This window comes from Heteronotia binoei, chromosome 21 (genome assembly GCF_032191835.1).
Source record: "Heteronotia binoei isolate CCM8104 ecotype False Entrance Well chromosome 21, APGP_CSIRO_Hbin_v1, whole genome shotgun sequence".
Taxonomy (NCBI): Eukaryota; Metazoa; Chordata; class Lepidosauria; order Squamata; family Gekkonidae; genus Heteronotia; species Heteronotia binoei.
In genome coordinates, this window is record NC_083243.1 from 133,096,711 (window position 1) to 133,117,636 (window position 20,926).

General features: G+C 42.2%; 2 protein-coding genes across 2 annotated transcripts in view; one reads left to right on the forward strand and one right to left on the reverse strand.

Moving 5' to 3' along the window:
• IMMP1L (inner mitochondrial membrane peptidase subunit 1) overlaps nt 1-8,248 on the reverse strand; it is a 113,757-nt gene extending 105,509 nt beyond the window's left edge. The window contains exons 1-2 of the mRNA XM_060262940.1: nt 8,104-8,248; nt 4,823-4,885 (exon numbers count right to left, since the gene is read on the reverse strand). The gene's annotated coding sequence lies outside the window, so the exon portion shown is untranslated. The remainder of the gene's footprint in view (nt 1-4,822; nt 4,886-8,103) is intronic.
• Nucleotides 8,249-8,254: 6 nt separating this feature from the next.
• The window catches only part of ELP4 (elongator acetyltransferase complex subunit 4), a 419,611-nt gene continuing 406,939 nt past the window's right edge, over nt 8,255-20,926 (forward strand). Inside the window, exons 1-2 of the mRNA XM_060262939.1 lie at nt 8,255-8,432; nt 12,521-12,556. Of these exons, the coding sequence (XP_060118922.1) occupies nt 8,255-8,432; nt 12,521-12,556 (214 nt within the window). The remainder of the gene's footprint in view (nt 8,433-12,520; nt 12,557-20,926) is intronic.

A 20,926-nucleotide genomic window follows, 5' to 3' on the forward strand; every position in this document is an offset into this window, starting at 1 on the left:
GACTATGACATAAAAGGCCTTACTGAAACTTGGTGGGATGACACTCACAACTGGAATATTAGGATTTAGGGGTACAACTTATTTAAAAGAGACAGGCAAATGAGAAAGGGCGGAGGCATAGCAGTATGTATGAAGGAGGCATATACTTGTGAGGAACTATGTGAATCTGAGCATGGCAGCTCAGTTGAGAGTCTCTGGGTAAAAATCAAAGGCATAAGAAATAACAGTGATATTACTGTGGGGGTCTGCTATAGACCACCAAGCCAGGCAGAGGACTTGGATGAGATACTCCTACAATAGATTGCAAAGTTCTCCAAGAGAAGGGACATAGTGATCATGGGAGATTTCAATTACTCAGATATCTGTTGGAAGTCCAACTCTGCTAAAAATGAAAGGTCAAATAGATTTCTGACGTCTTGCTGACAACTTCCCTTTCCAGAAAGTGAAGAAGGAAACAAGGGGATTTGCTATCTTGGATTTGATTCTCACCAACAAGGAAGAGTTGATTAAAGATGTGGACATAGTGGGCACCCTGGGCAGTAGTGACCATGTGATTTTGGAATTTACAGTCTTAGGGAAGGGAAAAGCTATACATAGTCAGACTTATAGGTTGGACTTCAGAAAGGCAAACATCAATAAACACAGAACTATGCTGGGTAAAATCCCAGAAATACTTAGGAAGAAGGGGGTTCTGGAGGGGTGGGAGTTTCTTAAAAGCAAAATACTGAAAGCGCAATTACAGATGATTCCTACGAAAAGAAAAAATGGAAAAAGCCTAAAGAATCCAAGTTGGCTTCATAAACAGCTCTCTAAAGACTTGAGAAATAAAAAAGACTCCTTTAGGAATTGGAAGGAGGGCCTTATAACCAAGGATGAATATAAATAAATCACCAGTGCTTGTAGTAAAATGTTAGGAAAGATAAAGCTCAGTATGAGCTTAAACTGGCCAAAGATGCTAAAAACAACAAAAAAGAGTTATTTTCTTATGTTCAGAGTAAGTAAAAGAGCAAGGACATAGTAGGCCCATTGCGAGCGCAAGAAAGTGAAATTGTAACAGGTAATGAAGAGAGGGCAATCTGCTCAATTCCTACTTTTCCGCAGTCTTCTCTTCTGAGGGAAACGGTGCTCAAAATGGCAAAAACAGAACATATAAGTAGAGTATGAAGTTCCAATCTAGGATCAGCATAGGGGTAGTACATAAACACCTAGTTTCTTTAAATGAAACTAAGTCCTCAAGGCCAGATGAATTGCATCCAAGGGTTCTAAAAGAGCTTGTGGATGTAATTTTTGAGCCTCTGGCTATTATTTTTTAAAATTCTTAGAGAACAGGAGAGAATCCGGGTAACTACCGACCCGTCAGCTTGAAGTCTATACCTGGAAAAGTTTTAGAACAAATCATCAAACAGTTGGTCCTGGAACATTGAGAAAGAATGGATGTGATTACTAAGAGCCAGCATGGGTTTCTCAAGAACAAGTCATGTCAGACTAACCTGATCTCTTTTTTTGAGAAAGTGACTACCTTGCTGGATCGGGGGAATGCTGTAGACATCACTTATCTTGATTTCAGTAAGGCTTTTGATAAGGTTCCACATCCTTATCCTTGTTGACAAGTTGGTAAAATGTGGTTTGGATCCTGTTACCATTAGATGGATCTGTAACTGGTTGACAGATCACACCCAAAGAGTGCTTGTGAATGGTTCCTCATCCTCTTGGAGAGGAGTGACAAGTGGAGTGCCTCAAGGATCTGTCCTGGGATCTGTTTTGTTCAACATCTTTATCAATTATTTGGATGAAGGAATAGAGAGAATGCTTATTATATTTGCCGATTATACTAAATTGGGAGGGTCTGGAAACACATAAGAAGACAGAAACAGGATACAGGATGACCTTAACAGGTGGGAAAACTGGGCTAAAATCAGTAAAATGAATTTTAACAGGGATAAATGTAAAGTTCTGCATTTAGGTAGGGAAAATCCAATGCATGGTTATAGGATGAGGGAGACTTGTCTTAGCAGTAGTATGTGCGAAAAGGATCTAGTGGTCTTAGTGGATCATAAGCTGATCAGCACATGAAGTACAAAAGCTTGCAATACCCAGTCATTTCATGTTTTCCCTTGGGACTTAGGGCACAGAGTACTGACCATGAGATTTCTGCAATGAATGTCAAAAAATCAAAAGTAGCTTTGCAACTTACAGATACACACCTGAACAGCACACTCAAGACTGTGCACAGACACTGTCTCCAGATTGTGATGCAATAATTCAGAGCAAGAGTTATCAGAGACTGTTAAGTAAACAAAATATTGCAAGAGTGCTAATGTTTTAAGTTTTTTTAAAAAAAAACTTCTGTGTTTGTCTGTGCCCTTTATAAAGTTTTTATCTCTGCTACCTGGCATTACATTTTATGACACACATGGCCTGGCCCAACAAGATCTCATTTATGTCAGACCATAATTAGTTTGATGCCCCTCTACTTGGGCATGGAGGACATTCAGATAAATAGCTTGATAGCCTGCCTCTGCCTCCTGACCCTGGTATTCTCTGGAGATCTCCCATCCAAATAATTGGCAGGGTCATCTCTGCTTAGCTTATGAGATATGGAGATCAGGCCTACCTGGGCTATCCAGGTCAAGGCACACGCCAGTTTGTGTCATTGTTCTGTTTTCCAGGCAACATGCACAGTCTTCTGGAGGCAGACAGACAAGCAGCAGGGATCAAAGGGAGCAGGCAGACCAGAGACAAGCAGGTACAAGGCAGGCAGGAATAAGGAAGGTAAGCATGAGACAAGGCACAGAAGCAAGCAGGAAGAAACCAGAGCAGTGACAGCAAGCCTTATGAATATTGATGAACCAGCAAATTTTCCAGGCTTCTGAAGAGTTGTATAACTTAAGGATCCCTGTCCTTTCTGATGACCTGGTTAAAGTCCTGGCTCTTGCCAAGAGCTGCTATACCTCATCTCCTTTCTGAGAGAAACCGGACAGAGGCAGACTTCAGGCTGCTCACTGTGTGTTCTTTCACTGGATCCCTGCTTCCTGTTCTGTGGGACCTCTGTAGGCAAAGGAACTTAGAAGGGCTCCTGCAGTGGCTCTAGGTCACCAGAAGATGCCACTGGAGTGCAGGGTTTTCCAGGCATTCCTTGTCTGTTGGCTCACTGGGGGTCCTTATCTGGTTGCTGTGGCAGGATCACAAGGTTCATCTTTGGCGCACTTAGAGGGGTCTACATTTCAAAGATCTCAGGGACTGAGTGTTAAGAAAAGATATTACATAGCTTTTGTTTTTGGGTTTTGCTTTGGATTAACACAGCTACCTGCAATCTCTGCCTTCTGTTTATCAGAGACCCTAGTTATGGTTAAACCCTCTGAAACAGGAATGCAGCCTCAATTCTTCAAAGTTCCAAAATCTAAAACTGCCACTTTGCTAATAAACCAAAATTGAGGGGGAACAGTTACATTTCATCATCCAGTTCAAACCATGTCTACACAGCAGTGAGTATTTTTACTCCAACGGGGATTAATGTAAATTCAGCTATAGTTATATTAATGCAACCCAATCCTATGTATGTGTATCCAAAAGTGAAACCCACTGCACTCAAAGGGCCTTACCTTTCATCCCAGGGAAGTTTTTATAGGATGTACCGCCCTGCTGGATCAGACCAGTGGTCCATCTAGTCTAGCATCCTGTTTCAAACAGGGGCCAACACATTGCCCTGGAGGGCTTCTATACCCTGTTTGCTGGCTGAGGACTTCCGCTGAACTTGCATCCTAGCACTAAATTTCAGAGGTTTACCACCTCTGAATGCAAAAGTTCTCCATTACTCACTATGACCAGTAGCTACCAATAGACCTATCCTTCTTGAATCTAACCCCCCTTAGAAGCCATCTATGTAACTTTACCTCTACTATTAGTGAACTCCAGTTCAATTACTTGTTAAGAAAAGAAGTATTTTCTTTTGTCTGTTATATACCTATTATCATCAACTTCATTAGGGGCCCCTATTATAGCAGAGAAAAAATACAAAGGGAAAATTTTCAAAGCAAATGACATAAGCAGACACTGCCACACATATCATAGGTAAAGGAACATTTCCACCAAGAGCAGACTAGGAGGTCAAAATGGTTTGGAAATCCAATGTTCCCTCTAATTTTTTCCCTACTGAGCAGAGCAATTCACATCCTGAGCAGAATATAACTGCTGTAATGTTAAAATGGGCAATCGGCAGTGAAAGATTGCTCCAGATTGCTGCTGAGCGAGACTTTCTATGTTAGTAGCTGCTCATATGGACAGCTTAGAGGGAACTCTGCTCCCATCTGCATACATGGAGGCCACCACACAACTTGCTGGGCCTGGGTAGGGAGGCCATCTGTCTGAAGAAAAACATCCTGTTCCTTTAACAAAGACTTCAGGATATATTATTTATGAGGTAACATTATTCACCTCCATGGCATGTAAAGCATCAGCTGTCAATTTCTGTACATTAAACTTCTACCAAAAGGTCAGGGTCCTGACCTGGATGGCCCAGGCTAGTCAGATCTTGTCATATCTTGGAAGCTAAGCATGGCTGTCCCAGGCCAGTATGTAGGAAAATAATGGCAAACCACCTCTGAAGGTCTGTTGCCATGGGGTCGCCATAAATTAGCTATGACTTGATGGGGGTGGGAAGAAGGGTCAGGACATTTTTCTTCAGTCCTATTGCAACCATACAGCTGAGCCTGGCAGCTACTACTGTGGTTAGATTAGGATCTTGGAGACTAAGGTTCAAATCCTCATTCTACCAAGAAGTTTGCTAGGGGACCATGGGCCAGTCACACATTATCTGCCTTACCTCACAAGGTTGCTGTTTGCATCAAATGGTGGTGGTGAGACTGATGTCAGCTGCTTCAGGCCCCTATTGGAGAGGAACATAAGAACATAAGAAGAGAACTGCTGGATCAGATCAGTGGTCTATCTAGGCCAGCATCCTCTCTCTTATAGTAGTCAACCAGTGCCTCTGGAACACCAATCACAGGACACAGTGGCTGAGATTTTCCCCTGATGTTGCCTCATGGCACTGAGATTCGGAAGCTGATTGCCTCTGGAGGTTCCCCAGTCATTATAGCTAGTAGCCACTGACAGACATCCTCCATGAATCTATCTAATCCTCTTTTGCTGTCTGTTCCTATGGCTAGCCATCATTACATTCTCTACTAGATCAAAAGTGAGATACAGTCTGGAGAACAAACAACTAATTGGAAACTGTGTGAAATAACTAAGTATGACTATTAAGGATTGTTAAATAAATACTATCAAAAATAGACAAAATGTGTGATGAGTTATTTATAAATATTCAAAATTACATTAACACCAACACCTAAGCAATAATTTAACACCAAAGGGAAACAATAATATAAACAGGAAATCAATCAACACCAAAGTCCAATAGATCTTGCCACAATATAGTCCTTGCATTCACCCAAGCTCACATTGGTACGGAACAATCCACCAATCTTTATTCCATGCTGAAAGTATATTAGGCAGTGGTCTCTGGTGAAAATGGACCCAGCCTCTGACAGTCCAAGCCTCTAATACAGGGGTGTCAAACATGTGGCCTGCGGGCCGGATCAAGCCCACAGAGGGCTCCAATCAGGCCCTCCAGCAACTGGCTGTCCTCTGCTTCATTTTCCCTTGCCTGCTTTTTTCGGTCGCCATTTTGTGTTTTCCCCTGGATAAGCCAGAGCAGCAAAGCAGCCTTTCCCTTTCCCCCCTCTCTTTTCCCAAAGGGAGGAGGAGGGAGGAGCAGCCTCAGCCAATGAAGGAGATTGGCTCTATAGCTCTGCTGGGTGATTAAGTTTGCCAGGCTCAATTAATCACCCTGCAGAGCTACTGAGACAAGCATCTCTTCCTTTAAATGAATGGCTGAGGCTCCTCCCCCTCCTCATGCCCCGGGGAAGGAAAGAGCCAGAGCTTCCTTTGCGCAGTCCCCACCATCAGGAGAGCTACAAAGAGTGCTTTTGAGACTAGCAACATTTTAGTGAAGGTATGAGCTTTTTGCCTTGCTACAGAGAGAGAGTGTGTGTGTTTTGTTGGGCTTGTTATGGGTGTCACTGGGTTCCCCTCCTCTTTTTCACTGTACTCATGCCCTCCAGTCTTTATCAATAGGAAAGCATGTGAACTATTTAGAAGAAAAATATCAGCATTAGGCTGAAAGTGTATTCCACCTCAGAATTACGCAGCAAATTTTCCTTAATTTTTCTTTCAAGTTTTCCTTTGATTGGGGGTCTTGAATTTAGACTTCCCAGATAGTAGGCTGACACTGACCACTGTACATGGCTGTCTCTCTGTTCTTGTAGTTGTTGTTTTTTTTGGGGGGGGGGGAGTTGTATTTATTTTAGTTGTAGTCATTTTTCTGGGAAAGATTATAGTTTTGTAGACAAGCACATAGCCCTCAGTCTGTGCCATGCTGCCTTCACATGTTCTTGACTGGTACATGAAGCAACATCTGTACAAAAACTCACAATGCCCAGCTGCTTCATGCATATTCCTCTGGGTCTTAGGCTCAAAGCATTGACCATGAGATGGCTATAATGAATGTCAATAAATCCAAAGTAGGTTTGCAACTTACAGATGTGCACACCTGAAGAGCACATATTCAAGACTGGTATAGCACAAGCATTGTCTGCAGTTTTTGATACAAGAATTCATAACAAGAGGTGACATTTCTCAGAGTGTAAAACAAAATATTGCAAGCATGCTAATATTTTAAGCATGTTTTATTTTAAGTAAATTGTGTGCCCGTGCCCTTTATAAAGTTTATATATCCACTACCTGGCATTACATTTTATGATACACGCGGCCCGGTCTGACAAGTTCTCATTTATATCAAATCTGGCCCTCATAACAAATGAGTTCAACACCCCTGCTCTAATGGGCCAGCTAGCTATAAATAACCAAATTCCTCAAAGCAGGAACTTCTTCCCAATAGGTATGAAAAACTTTCTGAAACAAATTCAGGAAAAATACTGCTTAGAGTGCTTATGATTCAAAGGACCTTTCATTCAGCACCCACCTAGCCCAAGTCTGGCCTGGCCTGCTTGGGTTGGGCCCAGTAGCTGCCACTATAAAGGTTGTCTGGTTTGTGTGTGGTGGGAAAACATGTGCCAACTTTGGCTACAGAAATTCCACCCTCCCGACACCACAGGAACTGATTTAAACAGTCCGGAGATCTACTGTGATTCTAGGATATTTTTCAGGCCCCATCAGAAGGTTGTACAAAGAGAATAACACTGTGACAATATTTACTAAGAATAATATAACTTTCTACAATAAATTTCCTTCCAGCAAAGTACACCAGAGCACCATACAATACTAATTACACAATCCTAAAAATAATTTGTGAGTAGTGTTGTTTCAAAGTAATTGTTACAAATATCTTATAATCCCCAGATAGTTGCTACAACAACGTCAACACGGCTCTTGTTTCAGTATTCTTTAGTCAGGCAAGGGATCAAGCACTGAAGCTGTATATTCATACAAAATTGAACTGGGATCAGAGAGCTCCAAATGTGCTTTACAAAAGGCAACTCACTCAAATGGCTTAGTATTAGTTCTTAGTAAATATTGCCAGTGTCATTCTCTTTCTACAAGCTTTGTTGTGACGGCTCTTTTGGTGTTGTACCCAGCGGGAGGTTGGCAACCCTCAGCGGTAACCACTTGCCCAGTGTTAGCTCCCCACAACTGAAACAGGCCTGACGAAAAATGTCCCCCTGACTCTTTAATAGAGGCTTAATGCGTGGGAATTGGCAATTGACTGTTTTTTCATGGTTAGAAGGAAATAACATGCCAGTATGTGTCGGGCAATACAGGTACCGCACACTTTGCTTGTGCTGGGTCTGGTGGGCACGGACTTCTCTCCACTCAGCAACTGCTTCCGTTCGGGTAATTCTCACGCAACTGCTCTACAGCTCTGAAAGAGGCCCCTGTACTGATGCGAGGAGAAGAATTCATGTTCAAATAAGTCTTCCTCGGAGCGAGACGTATTTCCAAACGAAACGTCACGCTGCCTTCGGCAGGACAAGATACCCACAAAGTCGAGTCTAAAGAACGCGTCCCCCCTCTGTATCAACTCACCTTCCTGCACGATTGCACCAGCAGCCACAGAAAGCCTCCAGCCAACGCAACTCCGCCTGCCAATAACCGCTCTTCCTATTGGCTTAGCACGCTAGTCCCTCACTTCGACTGTCTCCACACACACCCCTCGGTCAACGGAGCTGAAACTAAGATGGCGGCCTTGACAACCGGGGAGTTGACACTGGACGAAAAGGCTCCCACGAGTTTCCAAAGGAAAGTTCCGGGCGGTGGAGGCAGCCGCTTGGCCATTCTGCCGGGCACTCGGCCATCGGTGCGGCGTGGGCAACTCCTGCTTTCCAGCGGGATCCCTTCCCTGGACTGTGTTCTAGGTTGGTGCCAGCAGCTTCGAAATCTCTTCTAGGCACATTTCCTCTCTGTGGGTTTGGTGGTAGCGGCGATTGGGTCTTTAGGCAGTCTGGGAGGGGAGGGCCAGGGTTTCCGCTGCTTCCTCAGGGTGAGTTATCTCCGAGCCTGCAGCAGGCTTCTCTGCCCTCGGTCTCTGTGTGGAGGGGTTTGTCTCTGCTCCGCCGACCCTGCACTGCTGCCTCGGGTTGGGAGCAGTTCCTGAGCCCTGAAGGCATATATCGGCCCACGATCGTCACAGCAAAAGTCCAGCGCTCAAGGACAAACGTGTGCTTGTTGGTGTTATGATGTGTGTCATGCATTGTTTTCCTCCAGACTGCACATTTTCACTCGATCCTTGTTCGCGCTCCTGCGTCTGTGCCGTCCATTAGCGTTGCCTACAAGTGTAGTGATTTTGTATAGAGCATTGAGTCTGCTTGACATAGATTAACGTTCATGTTAACTCAGAATACCTCGCGGAATATGTAGATCAAGTGACAGGCTAAGAACCGGTGAAGCGGTTGCAATAAACATCTGACACGTGTTGAAGTCCACGTGGCCGCTTCAGGAGCCACATCAACTTCAGCTCGCACTAGCTAATTTCGCAGCATGCTTGTAAATGTGCTGGTGAGGTCTGGGATGTTCTGGGTTAAATTTTTGTATCCTGTCTCATAGCTAAAGTGGCTTTACATATTAAACATGATTTAGATTATTGATCTGTCTGGTTATCATGGACTTTGGCAGCACTTATTCAAGATCTCAAATACAGTTGTGCTTTTACATGAATTTATTTTGAAGTTGCGCAACAGATAGGAATGCTAGTTTATGGGGGTATTGTACTTCAGGTTTTGAGTATTTTCTCATTACAAACATCATCATTCCTGTGCAGTTCTTCAGTACATACATTTATTGTGAATTTTCAGTTTTGTAATAAAATATTTGGAGACCTTTGTATGTGATCCTAAAATATAATTGTCTAATAGTATTATATGGCTTAAAATTAGAATATCAGACACTTATCCTTACAGGTGTGAGTATAAAATGCTGTTTAATACACATCCGAAGCATAAAAAATTCCTATTTATTCTGAACAATTGTTTCATTTAGTGATGTCTGTGCTTCTTACTTTATATTTCTATATGTGATACAATCAAGTCCTATCGTATTACTTGCAGTGCTGGATTAAACCCTGTGGAGGCCCCTAGGCAGTCATAATCTCAGGGGCCCCTTGCAAATTATCTCAGAGTTGGAGTGCCCACCCTCTTGCCCATGGCCCCTGCTGCAGCCTACAGGCACCTTCTCAAAAGCCCTTTGACAAAGCTGTGGGGAAGAGGCAGAGAGAGGCAAACTTGGCGACGACACCAGCAGCAGCACCAGGCAAGTTGGGCAAAGAGTGGCTCAGTTGCTGGCTGTGCGTGCAGGCTGGGAGGGCTGTAAGCAGGGGAAAAATTGGTGGGGGGTGGAGACAGCCCAGGGCCCCTAAAAGCATGGTGGCCGATAGACCAGTGCTTACCTGGCCTAATTGTTAATCCAATCCAGCCCTGATTACTTGGAAGTATGGTCAACTTGCTTCTAAGTATGTATTTTAGAACTGTCATCTAAAGAAGAAAATTAGTTGTAAGAGAGCCTTTCAATGATGTTTTCTTTTCTCTTTCCCTTTTATTTTTCGCTTTCCATTCTAATTTCCCTTAGTTCTGTTTTTGCCCCTTGCAGTAAAGATTTGTCTTGAAAGTTTGCACATTTCTCTCATTTTCTGCCAATCTAGGTTTTCCAGTAAAATATTCTCCTATCTGCTTTGTATCTTTTGTCGTTTATTACTGAAATAGTAACCAGTTAAAGGTAAAAGGTAGTCCCCTGTGCATGCACCAGTCGTTTCCGACTCTGGGGTGACGCTGCATCATGACGTTTTCACTGCTGACTTTTTATGGGGTGGTTTGCCATTGCCTTCCCCAGTCATCTACACTTTACCCCCAGCAAGCTGGGTACTCATTTTACCAGCCTCGGAAGGATGGAAGGCTGAGTCAACCCTGAGCCAGCTATCTGAGCCCAGCTTCTGCCAGGATCGAACTCAGGTCGTGAACAGAGCTTGGACTGCAATACTGCAGCCTTTTCTGTCACTTCCCCCCTTCTTGCTTAGCAAAAAAAAATATTCTGCTGATAGTGATTTAAATGGGACTGTATTTTAACTTGAGCGGCATAGTCTCTCTCAGAACCCACAAACTGGTCATCAACATTGTACTGAAATGCATCCCATAACTATAAAATCCTTCATCCATTACTCCCCTGCAAAGTAATTCAACTACAACTGTAAGAATACAACATGCACATGTAAACAAACTAAGGTGGCTAAATATCACCTCATAGAATTGGAATGTGATAAATCTTGTGAAGTAGTTTGGCAAAACTATGAATGAGGGTCTATGTAATCAGATATCAGCTAGTTTTTCTTCACCTTCAGCTAGCATATAAAATTCTTATCTGCCCACTGTAACTTTTCCAGTAATCTTGAACTGTTTTAATACAGATGACTTTTTGATTATTGTTGATCATTATTGTTCCAAAGTCCTAAATCTTTTATATCTTAGCTTTATTTTTAACAATGGCTGCAAAATCGTCTGTGCAGCACTGGACCTTGCCATGAGATTAGAAAAATAAAACTCTGGTAACTGTTGATTACTCTTCAAGCTGCAGGTGCTCTGCCACTTTCAGAGGGATACCCCCACTTTTTAGGAGTTGTTTTTGGAGGGGAACACAGGAGGGCTGCAGTGGGAAGGATGAAGCAGAAACACCCCATTCTGCAAACTGATTTCCATTTGCATTTGTTAGAATCCAAACCATAACAATTTCTTTAAGTTATTAAACTATTTCTTTACTACCCTTCTTTGGACAAGTGAAAAAAGGGTACTTGCTATGCTACCTTCATATGCCCCCCACAAGCACATGCTTTTATATGAAGAAATTCATAAACTGTAATATAGGCATTGCCACACAAATATCTGAATATCATAGTACATATTATTTTTATGTGCATATAGGGATACTATGCACTCAATATGGTAACTTTTTAAACAGGAAGAATAATGTCACCTACCCTCTTATACCCCTTCTTACAGCTGATGATGGATGGCAAAATAAAGACATTTCCCCTCTGTGTACAACCAGTGGGCTTTGTGGTTGGAGTAAAGGTGCCAGTTTGATTTTAATGGAACTAATGACATGAACTTAAGTTGATGACTGTGGGATATTGATGTGGACTTAAACGTACATTTTGAACCTACCTTGATCTGTGATAACTACCACTTCATTCCTGCTTGCCCCTGTTTGCCCTCACTTTGTCTATCGTAAGTGAGTTCATTCATTCTTTTGTATTTTTTCCCTTGCCCTTTACCTTGAGAAATTCAAGGCAGTGTACATGTTGTTTTTTTTAAAATCTTCCCCCAGTTTATACTTACAATAAATCTGTGATTTTAGGTTGAGTGAGCAGGCACACAGAGATCAGTGACTCCCACCCTCAAAACTAAGTTAGCCTCAGGTCACTTTATTTAAGTTGAAGTGCTACATCATGTAGTTGCATTGGTTGGGCTAGGCGAAGTTACTTTTGTGGCATGTGTTTGTTGGAGGGATGTTGGGCTGCACTGGCACAAGAGAAGGGTCAAACATACCAAGACCATTATAAAATCATCCAGCAGTGTTTTCAACTGAGCCACTGCTTGTCACAAAACAGAAGTGATGAATTAACTGCATCAGTTCCTTTAAATTCTTGCTCAAATGGGAAAAAGAACGTCCCTGCTAAAAGAAGGAATCGCTAGCTGTAACAGCACTATTAAAGTACTTAAATTTAGTTATGCGGAGCTCTACAGAATTTTTTTCACTCCATTGTGAAAGTAATTGTAGTGTGCGATATATAATTATATGTAATATGTAATTATTTAATAGTGAATTGTATTATAAAGGTAATTAAAATGTTTTTCATATTACATTTTTAACTTCCTGTATCACCTTTCCTTAATGTTACAAATTAATTCTTGGAAACATTAATATGTATTCTCATTTCTTGAATTTACATTGTTCCTAGGTGGAGGTTTGGCAGTTGGAACCCTTCTTCTTATTGGTTAGTACACTTTTTCGCAATATGTTATATCATACTTGTTTTGCTAGTATTTATAAGTCATAATATTATCATTTTGTTTCCAGAAAAATTATCAGAAAAAAGGAACAATTTTTCTAAGGAATTTTCACTAAATAATAATGAGAGGGTATCATGAAATATCATCCCTTCTCACGTAGGTAATTTGTGTCCATTGCATTATTTTTGTCAAATATAAAATAATGTATTAATTCTGGAAATGCAGAAAGTGTTTTAGCATAGCTTTCAACTGACTGGGAAGGTAAAGATTATGATGAAATGCTAGTCAAGTAGTTAGATGTGGACTATAGGCTTGTGTATTCCTTCTCCTCCTCCTTGCTGTACAACTTCTGTCTAATTTCACTTTAGAGCCTTAACCATGCTTATCATTGTGTGTAATGCAAGTGATTTCCATTGTAATTGAAATACGTTAGACAAACCCTGGATAGGAGGGAATTCTAATAAATGTAAATAGCATTTAAAACTTAAATGGCAATGCTAAGAGAATATTTTAATTATTGTGCTGTCTTTCCCCATCCCTCACTGCGGCACTGATCTCCAGTGACACATGATCATATTGCGTTGTTTTTTTCCAATCTGAGCCTTGATGGGGGAGGTCCATTTGCATTTGTCAAAAGGGCCATCCTGATAAGAAGTCTTCCTTGTGGATTCACAGTAATTCTACTTTTTTAAAATTACAACCACACATTGTAGTTTAAAGAGATCCAGGTGGGCAGCCATGTTGGTCTGAAGCAATAGAACAAAGTAGGAGTCCAGTGGCACCTTTAAGAACATCAAAGTTTTATTCAGAATGTAAGCTTTCATATGTGTGCATACTTCATCAGACAATGGAATGGGGTACAGTAAGCAGAGCTACATATAGCTGGTGGGCAGTGGTTAAGAATGCAAAGTGGTACAAAGTTAGAATCCAATGGCAAAATAGTGAAATTAACAAATTGAAAGAACATTTCAACTGGATAGCTTTTGTGTGAGAAACTAATAAAACAGTGTCATGTCAGAATGTGAGAATGAAGGTGACAGTGTCATAAGGCAATAAAAGTAGTCTGTTAATTGCTCTATTGCTTGCAAGTCTGGGTTAAACAGAGAACATGTCTTTCCCAGAGGTGTTCCTGTCCACCTAACTTATTTTTTAACATGTAACATACATTATAAACATCATTCTACTTTAAAACAGCTTCTTTTTCTTCATTGGCAAGTCATTCGGAATCAACTGGAGCATATTTAATGTAGAGCTGTCTCTTATAAAGACTGAATATTGAAGGATTGAGCCTTTTGGAAATTTGTTTTGGAATGTATGTGCATGGTCTTTTTCAAAGACTGATTATTGGAACTGAGCCTTTTGAAAATTTATACTGGAATGTATGTGAATAGCATACATAATGTATGTTGTTTCAAGTATAGTATGATGGAATAAGAAACAAGCAATATAATTATTAGCGAAGTGTATTTGTAGTGTGAAAGTGTTATTAGCAGTGGTTCCTCTGTGTTACTCAACCTCTCCACTGCAGTTTCTCTATGTTACCCAACCTCCAGGTGGGCCTGGAGATCTTCCACTTTTATAATTGATTTCCGGACCACAGATCTCAGCTTCCCTGGAGAAAATGGCTGCTTTGGAGGGTGTACATTATGGCATTGTACCTTGATGAGATCCCTCCCCTTCCCAAACCCTGCCCTCCCAAGGCTGAACCCACCCACCTCCCAAATTGCCAGGTATTTCCCTATTCAGAGTGGCAACCCTAGCTGGCAGCCATGGAGAAATCTAACTAGCTGTGGCCATTTCAGTCTCATAAGGTATAAAGTTTTTCCAGCAAAGCCCTAGAATGCTGGGTGTTGCCATTTCATGATTAATCCTAAGGGAAGCACTGCAGGCCTATATCTCAAACAAGCATTAAAAATATTTAATTATTTAGTTATCAGATTTTATGCAAGTAGCACAGTGTTTTGAAAAATCTTGTAAAAATATAGCACATCTAAAACACCACATTTTAACATTGTTTTACATCGGGTTACAATGCAAAAAAGTCTCCTGCAAAAGTTTTTCTGGAGAGAGGATGTGAAGCCTCCAGGGCCTAGTGTCACATCTCTGGAGGGGGGGAAAATGGGGACATCTTTTCACAGTCCCAAGGACCGGTCAACATACCAGAAATGCATGAGTTGCCCTTTAATTGCTTCCAGCTTCAAAGGTTAATCACCATCTTGTAGCCTGGCCTATAGATCAGTTCTGCAAGTAAAGCTCTGTTTGCAGTTATTTGAATCCAGCTCATTAATAGTGACAGGCTGCTGGTGTTTGAAATAAGGTAGTCAGATTACGAGAAAGTAGCTACATATTAGTATATTTCCAGTATCGTTCACTTAACAAATGAATTTGTCTATTGCAGTGTAGGTGTTTTTAAAAGTTTGCTAGTCTACAAATAATCTTTGGGGGAAAACTGAAGGTGAAGACAGTTAATATCTAGATCCTGGCATTTTAAATAGGAGAGACATCCAATATAATTCAAAATTCATTATGTGTAAGACACTAAATCTTAGAAATTGGCTTTCAAGAAAAAGAGTTGATTCTGTAGCTTTATTTTTAGAATGGCTTGTCAATAATACAACTATAAGATTCTGTCATATGGTTAATCTAGAGAAGCCTTCTGTATCATGAGCTAGGAGCTGTCAGAGTTAAGCCTCCTATAATTCAAAATTCATTATGTGTAAGACACTAAATCTTAGAAATTGGCTTTCAAGAAAAAGAGTTGATTCTGTAGCTTTATTTTTAGAATGGCTTGTCAATAATACAACTATAAGATTCTGTCATATGGTTAATCTAGAGAAGCCTTCTGTATCATGAGCTAGGAGCTGTCAGAGTTAAGCCTCCTAGGAGGATATTTTTGCACCATACTCCCAAATGCTTTCAAAAGATTATATTTTTTTTATCACAGTCTCTAAATCAAGAATAAATTTCATTACTTTTACATTAGCTCTCTTTGCAAATTGTGTTCATCTTCATTGTTTGATAAATGTTATCTTGGTTAATATAACCATGTAATAATAAATTATTTAAATATTTGTTTTAGTTATTAGGGTTTCTAAAGATTGAATAATTTGACCTTACAGGCCTGTTAAATTATATTTGAAATACGATCTGTATGATGCAGATTCTTTGAAAGTGTCTCTAATACAGTTCTCCTCTCTCTGTGACTTGTGCAGAGTCAGATTCCTAATTATCATCAACCTAAAGAGCCACTTGATTACTATATGCCCTGCACACCACCCTGCCAAATACAGAAATACAATAATGTAAGATATAACTATTACATCTATATAACCATAGCCTTTTCAGTTACCAAGATACCACTGAGTGTTGTCTGTTTCCACCCCTGTTCAACCTTGGCCAACCTTTATGTATCTAGAGAAAACCAAAGGGCTTGCAAGCAGGCCTGTAGCCAAAAAATTTTAGTTGGGGGACCCACTGAAAAAATTTTTGGGTTGAGGGCCCCCCCCCTCTGGCGGTCTCCACTTGCTCTGCCGCCACTTCTCTGGTGGCACCTGATCTCCCTGCCGCTCTGGCGGCCCCACCCCCCTCCGCAGCGCCTCCCCCACCCGGTGAAGCAGTGAAGAATGGGCTCCTGGGGCTCTTTCAAGGCGTCCCCCGCTGATCAGCTGATCAGCGGGAAAAGTCACACAAAGGCCAGCAGTTTCTACACCAGCTTTCCAGTGTGCTCAGCACGTTCAGCACTGGCCGCCCCAGTGCTGAGCGTGCCGGAAAACCGGCATAGGAACCGCCAGCCTCGGTGCAGCTTTTCCCGCTGATTGGCATGGGGGGTGCCTTAAAAGAGGCCCAGGAGCCTGCACTTCATTGGGTGGGAGGGAGGGGGAGGTGCCACGCGGACAGGGGCCGCCTGAGAGGCAGGGAGATCAGGGCTGCCAGAGAAGTGGCGGCAGAGAGAGTAGAGGCCGCCACTTCTACCACTGCTGTCCACTGCTACCACTGCTTTCCAGTGATAGGTTGGAAAGGAGGGGCCATAAAGGTCAAAGGGGGGTTGGGTGGGGAGGCCACCCCCCTCCCCGTGGCTACGGGCCTGCTTGCAAGTCAGATTTGTGACACAAAACACGGTGCAAAAATCCAAGTTCTTCAGAATTTCTTAGTTAACTGGATGGTTTTTTAAAAAAAAAACCCCTGCTTTTCTATCTGTAAGGAGTTGTGTTTTATGGGTCAGTATATTCAACAGTTATATACCCCATTCCGCTGCCTTAGCTGCATTTGTTGATCAAGCCTCACACAGATAACCCATTATCTACACAACTTCAGTACGATAGTCACGGAGAAGTTGTGTTGGGAAAATATTTTTTTTTTAATTTTGGGTCTGTAATACTAATGAAATTGTTCCAGTTTCTAATGAGCTCCTCCTACCTTTCCCTTTATCACCCACAACAGGGTCAGATGACTTGAGGAGCCATCAAATTTGAAGCCCTCTGATTTATGGAGCATGAATATACCAAGAGTGTCACTCAAAAGTAAATCCTACTTTGTTCACAGGACTGAAAACTAAGCAATGCACCTTGCAAAATTTGAGGTTTAAGAAGGCATCTGAAGCTCATAGCACTGCTGACCAGTTAAGTGGGCAGTGGGCTCTGTAGAGGAAGGTCATGCAAAGCACCTGACTCTTAACTTCAGAGCCTGCTGGTCAGATTTGGACAGCAGTGGTAGAAGTATGTTCTGCTTAGTGCTACAAAGAAACTAAGAAGGCAAAGATGGAAGTAAAAGGCTCCCAAATTTTCCACTGTAGAATCTTGCTCAGGAATATGCTGAACTGCAGAACAATTGCCTGTACAATATGCAGTTAGAATAATCAGGTTCTCATTCTGACATCGGAGAGGATATTTCAATATCTTACATTGCTTTGAATTCCTGGATTGGGATTGTACAAAATTAAAAACATTTTTAGAGCTAATAAGCAAGTACTGGTATGTCTCCTACTTTTAATGCTTCCTCCCCCGATTTAGTACTGAACAAGGAGAGCACATTCAACAGGGTACCTTTTGTGATGTTTCTCTCCTATGTTGAAGAGGAGGAGGGTAAAAGGAAGTGGGTAAATGGTCTGCTGTAAGGCCAGAGAGACATGGCAGGCAAAATGTCTTCAAAACCTTTAATAGAGAACAGCAAGGCAGGAAACAACATAGACCAGAGGTCCCCAGGCTGTGGACTGATACCGGGCCATGGCCTATTAGCAATCAGGCTGCGGAGTGAGGCAGAGGCGCCCTGCTGCCCCTTTCAAGGGAGACAGCCTCAGAACAAGGCAGAGCAGCCCTGCTGCCCCTTCTGCCCACCCAGAACCCAGGTGGATGAAAGAGCAGCACTGCCTCATTCCAAAGCACCACCTCTTTCATCCAACCAGGTTCCAAGGGTGGTGTGCCAGCTACCAACAACCCAGTTCTAGCTAGTATATTCCAGAAGACACACACATTCATGTGGAGGTCTACATAGTAGACTCTTAAAGAGACAGGTTCCATACACTACTTCCCTCTCCTCTTTTCATGAGTATTCCCTAGTGTGATATGTCCCCAAATATAATACATATCACAAGTTTGGGGTTGGAGGTTCAAGCACATACCTCTTCTGTTGGCAGGATCAGTTTTCACTTCTACATAACAAAATAAGCATATTTACATGGGTGGCGACTGGTCTGGGTGAATGTTTGTTGCAGATTTGTTGACAGTTCTGGACGTTCTGAAGAATGAACAGTGTCCCTGGGCATGGATTCAGTGTCCTGTGCTGGAGTAACCTCTGGGGGCTTACAGGAATCAGGATGGTGGTTGCATATCAAGGTGCTGTCTTTTCCAGGGAAGAGTCCTGTGGAAACAGGTTGTGGGGCATTGGTGCAGGAATCTTTTGCAAGTTCTTCTTGTTTCTTCTGAAGATTGCCTCGTCAGGTTTCTCTATCGTAGTAGAATTTCCATTGCTGCTGGAGGTGGTGAACTGTTGGCAACAATGCTGCGTTGGCAACATACTATGCAAAAATCATCCCATTAACAGGAGAGAAGGGAAGGCTGATAACTTGAGTATTCCGGAGCTTGAGCAAGGCCAAATGGGAATAAGTGCCTTTTTGGAGCACTTTTAGGAGCATCTGTTTAACAGTTTTGACCATGCGCTCACCTTACCCAATAAATAAAATATGAGGACTGGAGTATGTCAAGATGATACCCCAAGGGAGGTCAGGGATTGCATGTAGTAGCATGGGCCCTCTGTGATTGGAAGGTTGCAAGGACAAACATTGTGGGCAGCCGGCAACCCATTGTTCGATATGGACATTCATGCTGGGCCAGTACATGAGGTTGAATCTGTGCTGGATTCCTTGATGTGGTAAGTGCAGTAACTTCAACATGTTGCGCCTCATACCATGAGTCTTTGCACTATTGTGTTCATCATGGAGAAGTTTCATTAATATGTGTTTGATGTACCAGTGGTGGTCTAGTCGGAAGCAATCTTCAGTAAGCCCTTTGGCAATGGTCCTGCCATACTACAGAGGATACTCTTGCAACTACAGAAGTTCTTTTTCAATCTGTGCATAGTTTTGCTCAGTGTATGTAAGCACTTGAGAGGCATAGACAAAGGACTGCATCTTTTGGAGTAGGCAGGCACCCAAGTCATCTTTGGAGGCATCAGCTTGGACTATTAGCTTCTCTGTTGGATCAAAGACTCTGAGCACAGGAGCTATAGTGACTTCTGTCTTAAGATAGATCCAGGTGGGCAGCCGTGTTGGTGTGAAGCAGTTGAACAAAGCAGGAGTCAAGTGCACCTTTAAGACCAACCAAGTTTTATTTAGAACATACGCTTTCGTGTGCTGAAGTGTGCTTAGAGAGCACATGAAAGCTTACGTTCTAAATAAAACTTGGTTGGTCTTAAAGGTGCAACTTGACTCCTGTTCTGTCTTAAGAGTGCCCCGTCCATCTTTCTGTGCCAGGCCCTACTACCAGGCTACATCCTTCCATAGGAATATGTGTACAAGTTCTTCGAGGGCTGATTCATTAGAGATGTGCCTGGAGAGTTACTGTACAATACACGCCATTGTACACTCTTTTTCTCTGTTGGCAGATACACCTGAGTTATGTCCTGTACTTTGATGTTGTTAGGTTGAAGAATATCTTTAGAGATGATGTGCCCATGTACTTGACTTTGTTGATCATGAACTAAACTTTGTTGGAGTTGAACTTCCCACCTTTCTGGCAAGCCCTCTTCAGGATGTTGAAGGATTTGATGGTGTTCTGCTTCCTTGGAGGCTGCAATGAGCATATCATCTGTGATGATGTGCACATCCAGGATGTCACAGAAGCATTCATGATTCTTATGCTGGAAAACTTCACTGGCTGACTTGATGCTGAAAGGCATCCTATTGAGGTGGTAGCAAGCCCATGGAATATTGAATGTACACCGATCGTTAGATTCCTTGTTGAGTTTGACCTGCCACTAGTCATCTTTTTCATCCAAGGTTATGAAGAATTTTTTTGCCAGCCAGATTTGTTGCACATCCTCAGTGGTAGGGATGGGAAAGTGATGCCGCCAGGTGGCTTTGTTTAGAGCTAAGGGGTCTAAGCAAAGGCAAAATGATCCATTCTTCTTTTGAATAATGACAAGGCTATTAACCCATGCAATTGGCTTCATCACCCTAGAGATTACTTTGGTCTTTTCCAGATGGTCAAGGGTTTCCTTGAGTTTAGGTAGTATAGCATAGAGAATTTTATGAGAACTGTGTATCACCAGCAGTATCTCATGATCTACATGGATAGGGTAGGTGCTGGGGAACTGTCCAAGCCCTTAAGACATCTCTGTAATTTGCAAAAGATCATCTTTAGAAGTCAAGGCAGGCAGTGGCATACTATGGACTTTCCTAAGAAGGTCAAGGGCCAAGCAGGAGTGATCATCATCTTCCATGACGTAGAAGAACCAACATGGCTCTTTGAAAGCCAACCATGCAGGCTGCTGTAATTGTTGCTTTTGGCTTGACTTTGGACCCTCCAAAAGTGGCCAGAATTACATTTGCTGGCACTTCCTAGACAGTAACTGGCAAGGTAAGCTATAAAATCAGGTAAGGTATTTGGTTGAGATGAGAACCAGTATCCGGTTTGCAAGATACAAGAACAGCTGCTATACTAATGGTGGAAAACCATGTCTCAGAACTGTTGAGTTCTCCCTTAGGCTGAGGTACTATAATCACTCCCAAGAACAAGGAGTTGGAACTCTTCTCTTCTGGGTGGGGGTCTGTTTGCTGCTGCACACCTTTGCAAAATTATTCTGTGCTCCACGTTTGTAGCAAGTGCTTCCAAAAGCTGGGCAAGCTTTGGGCTTGTCAC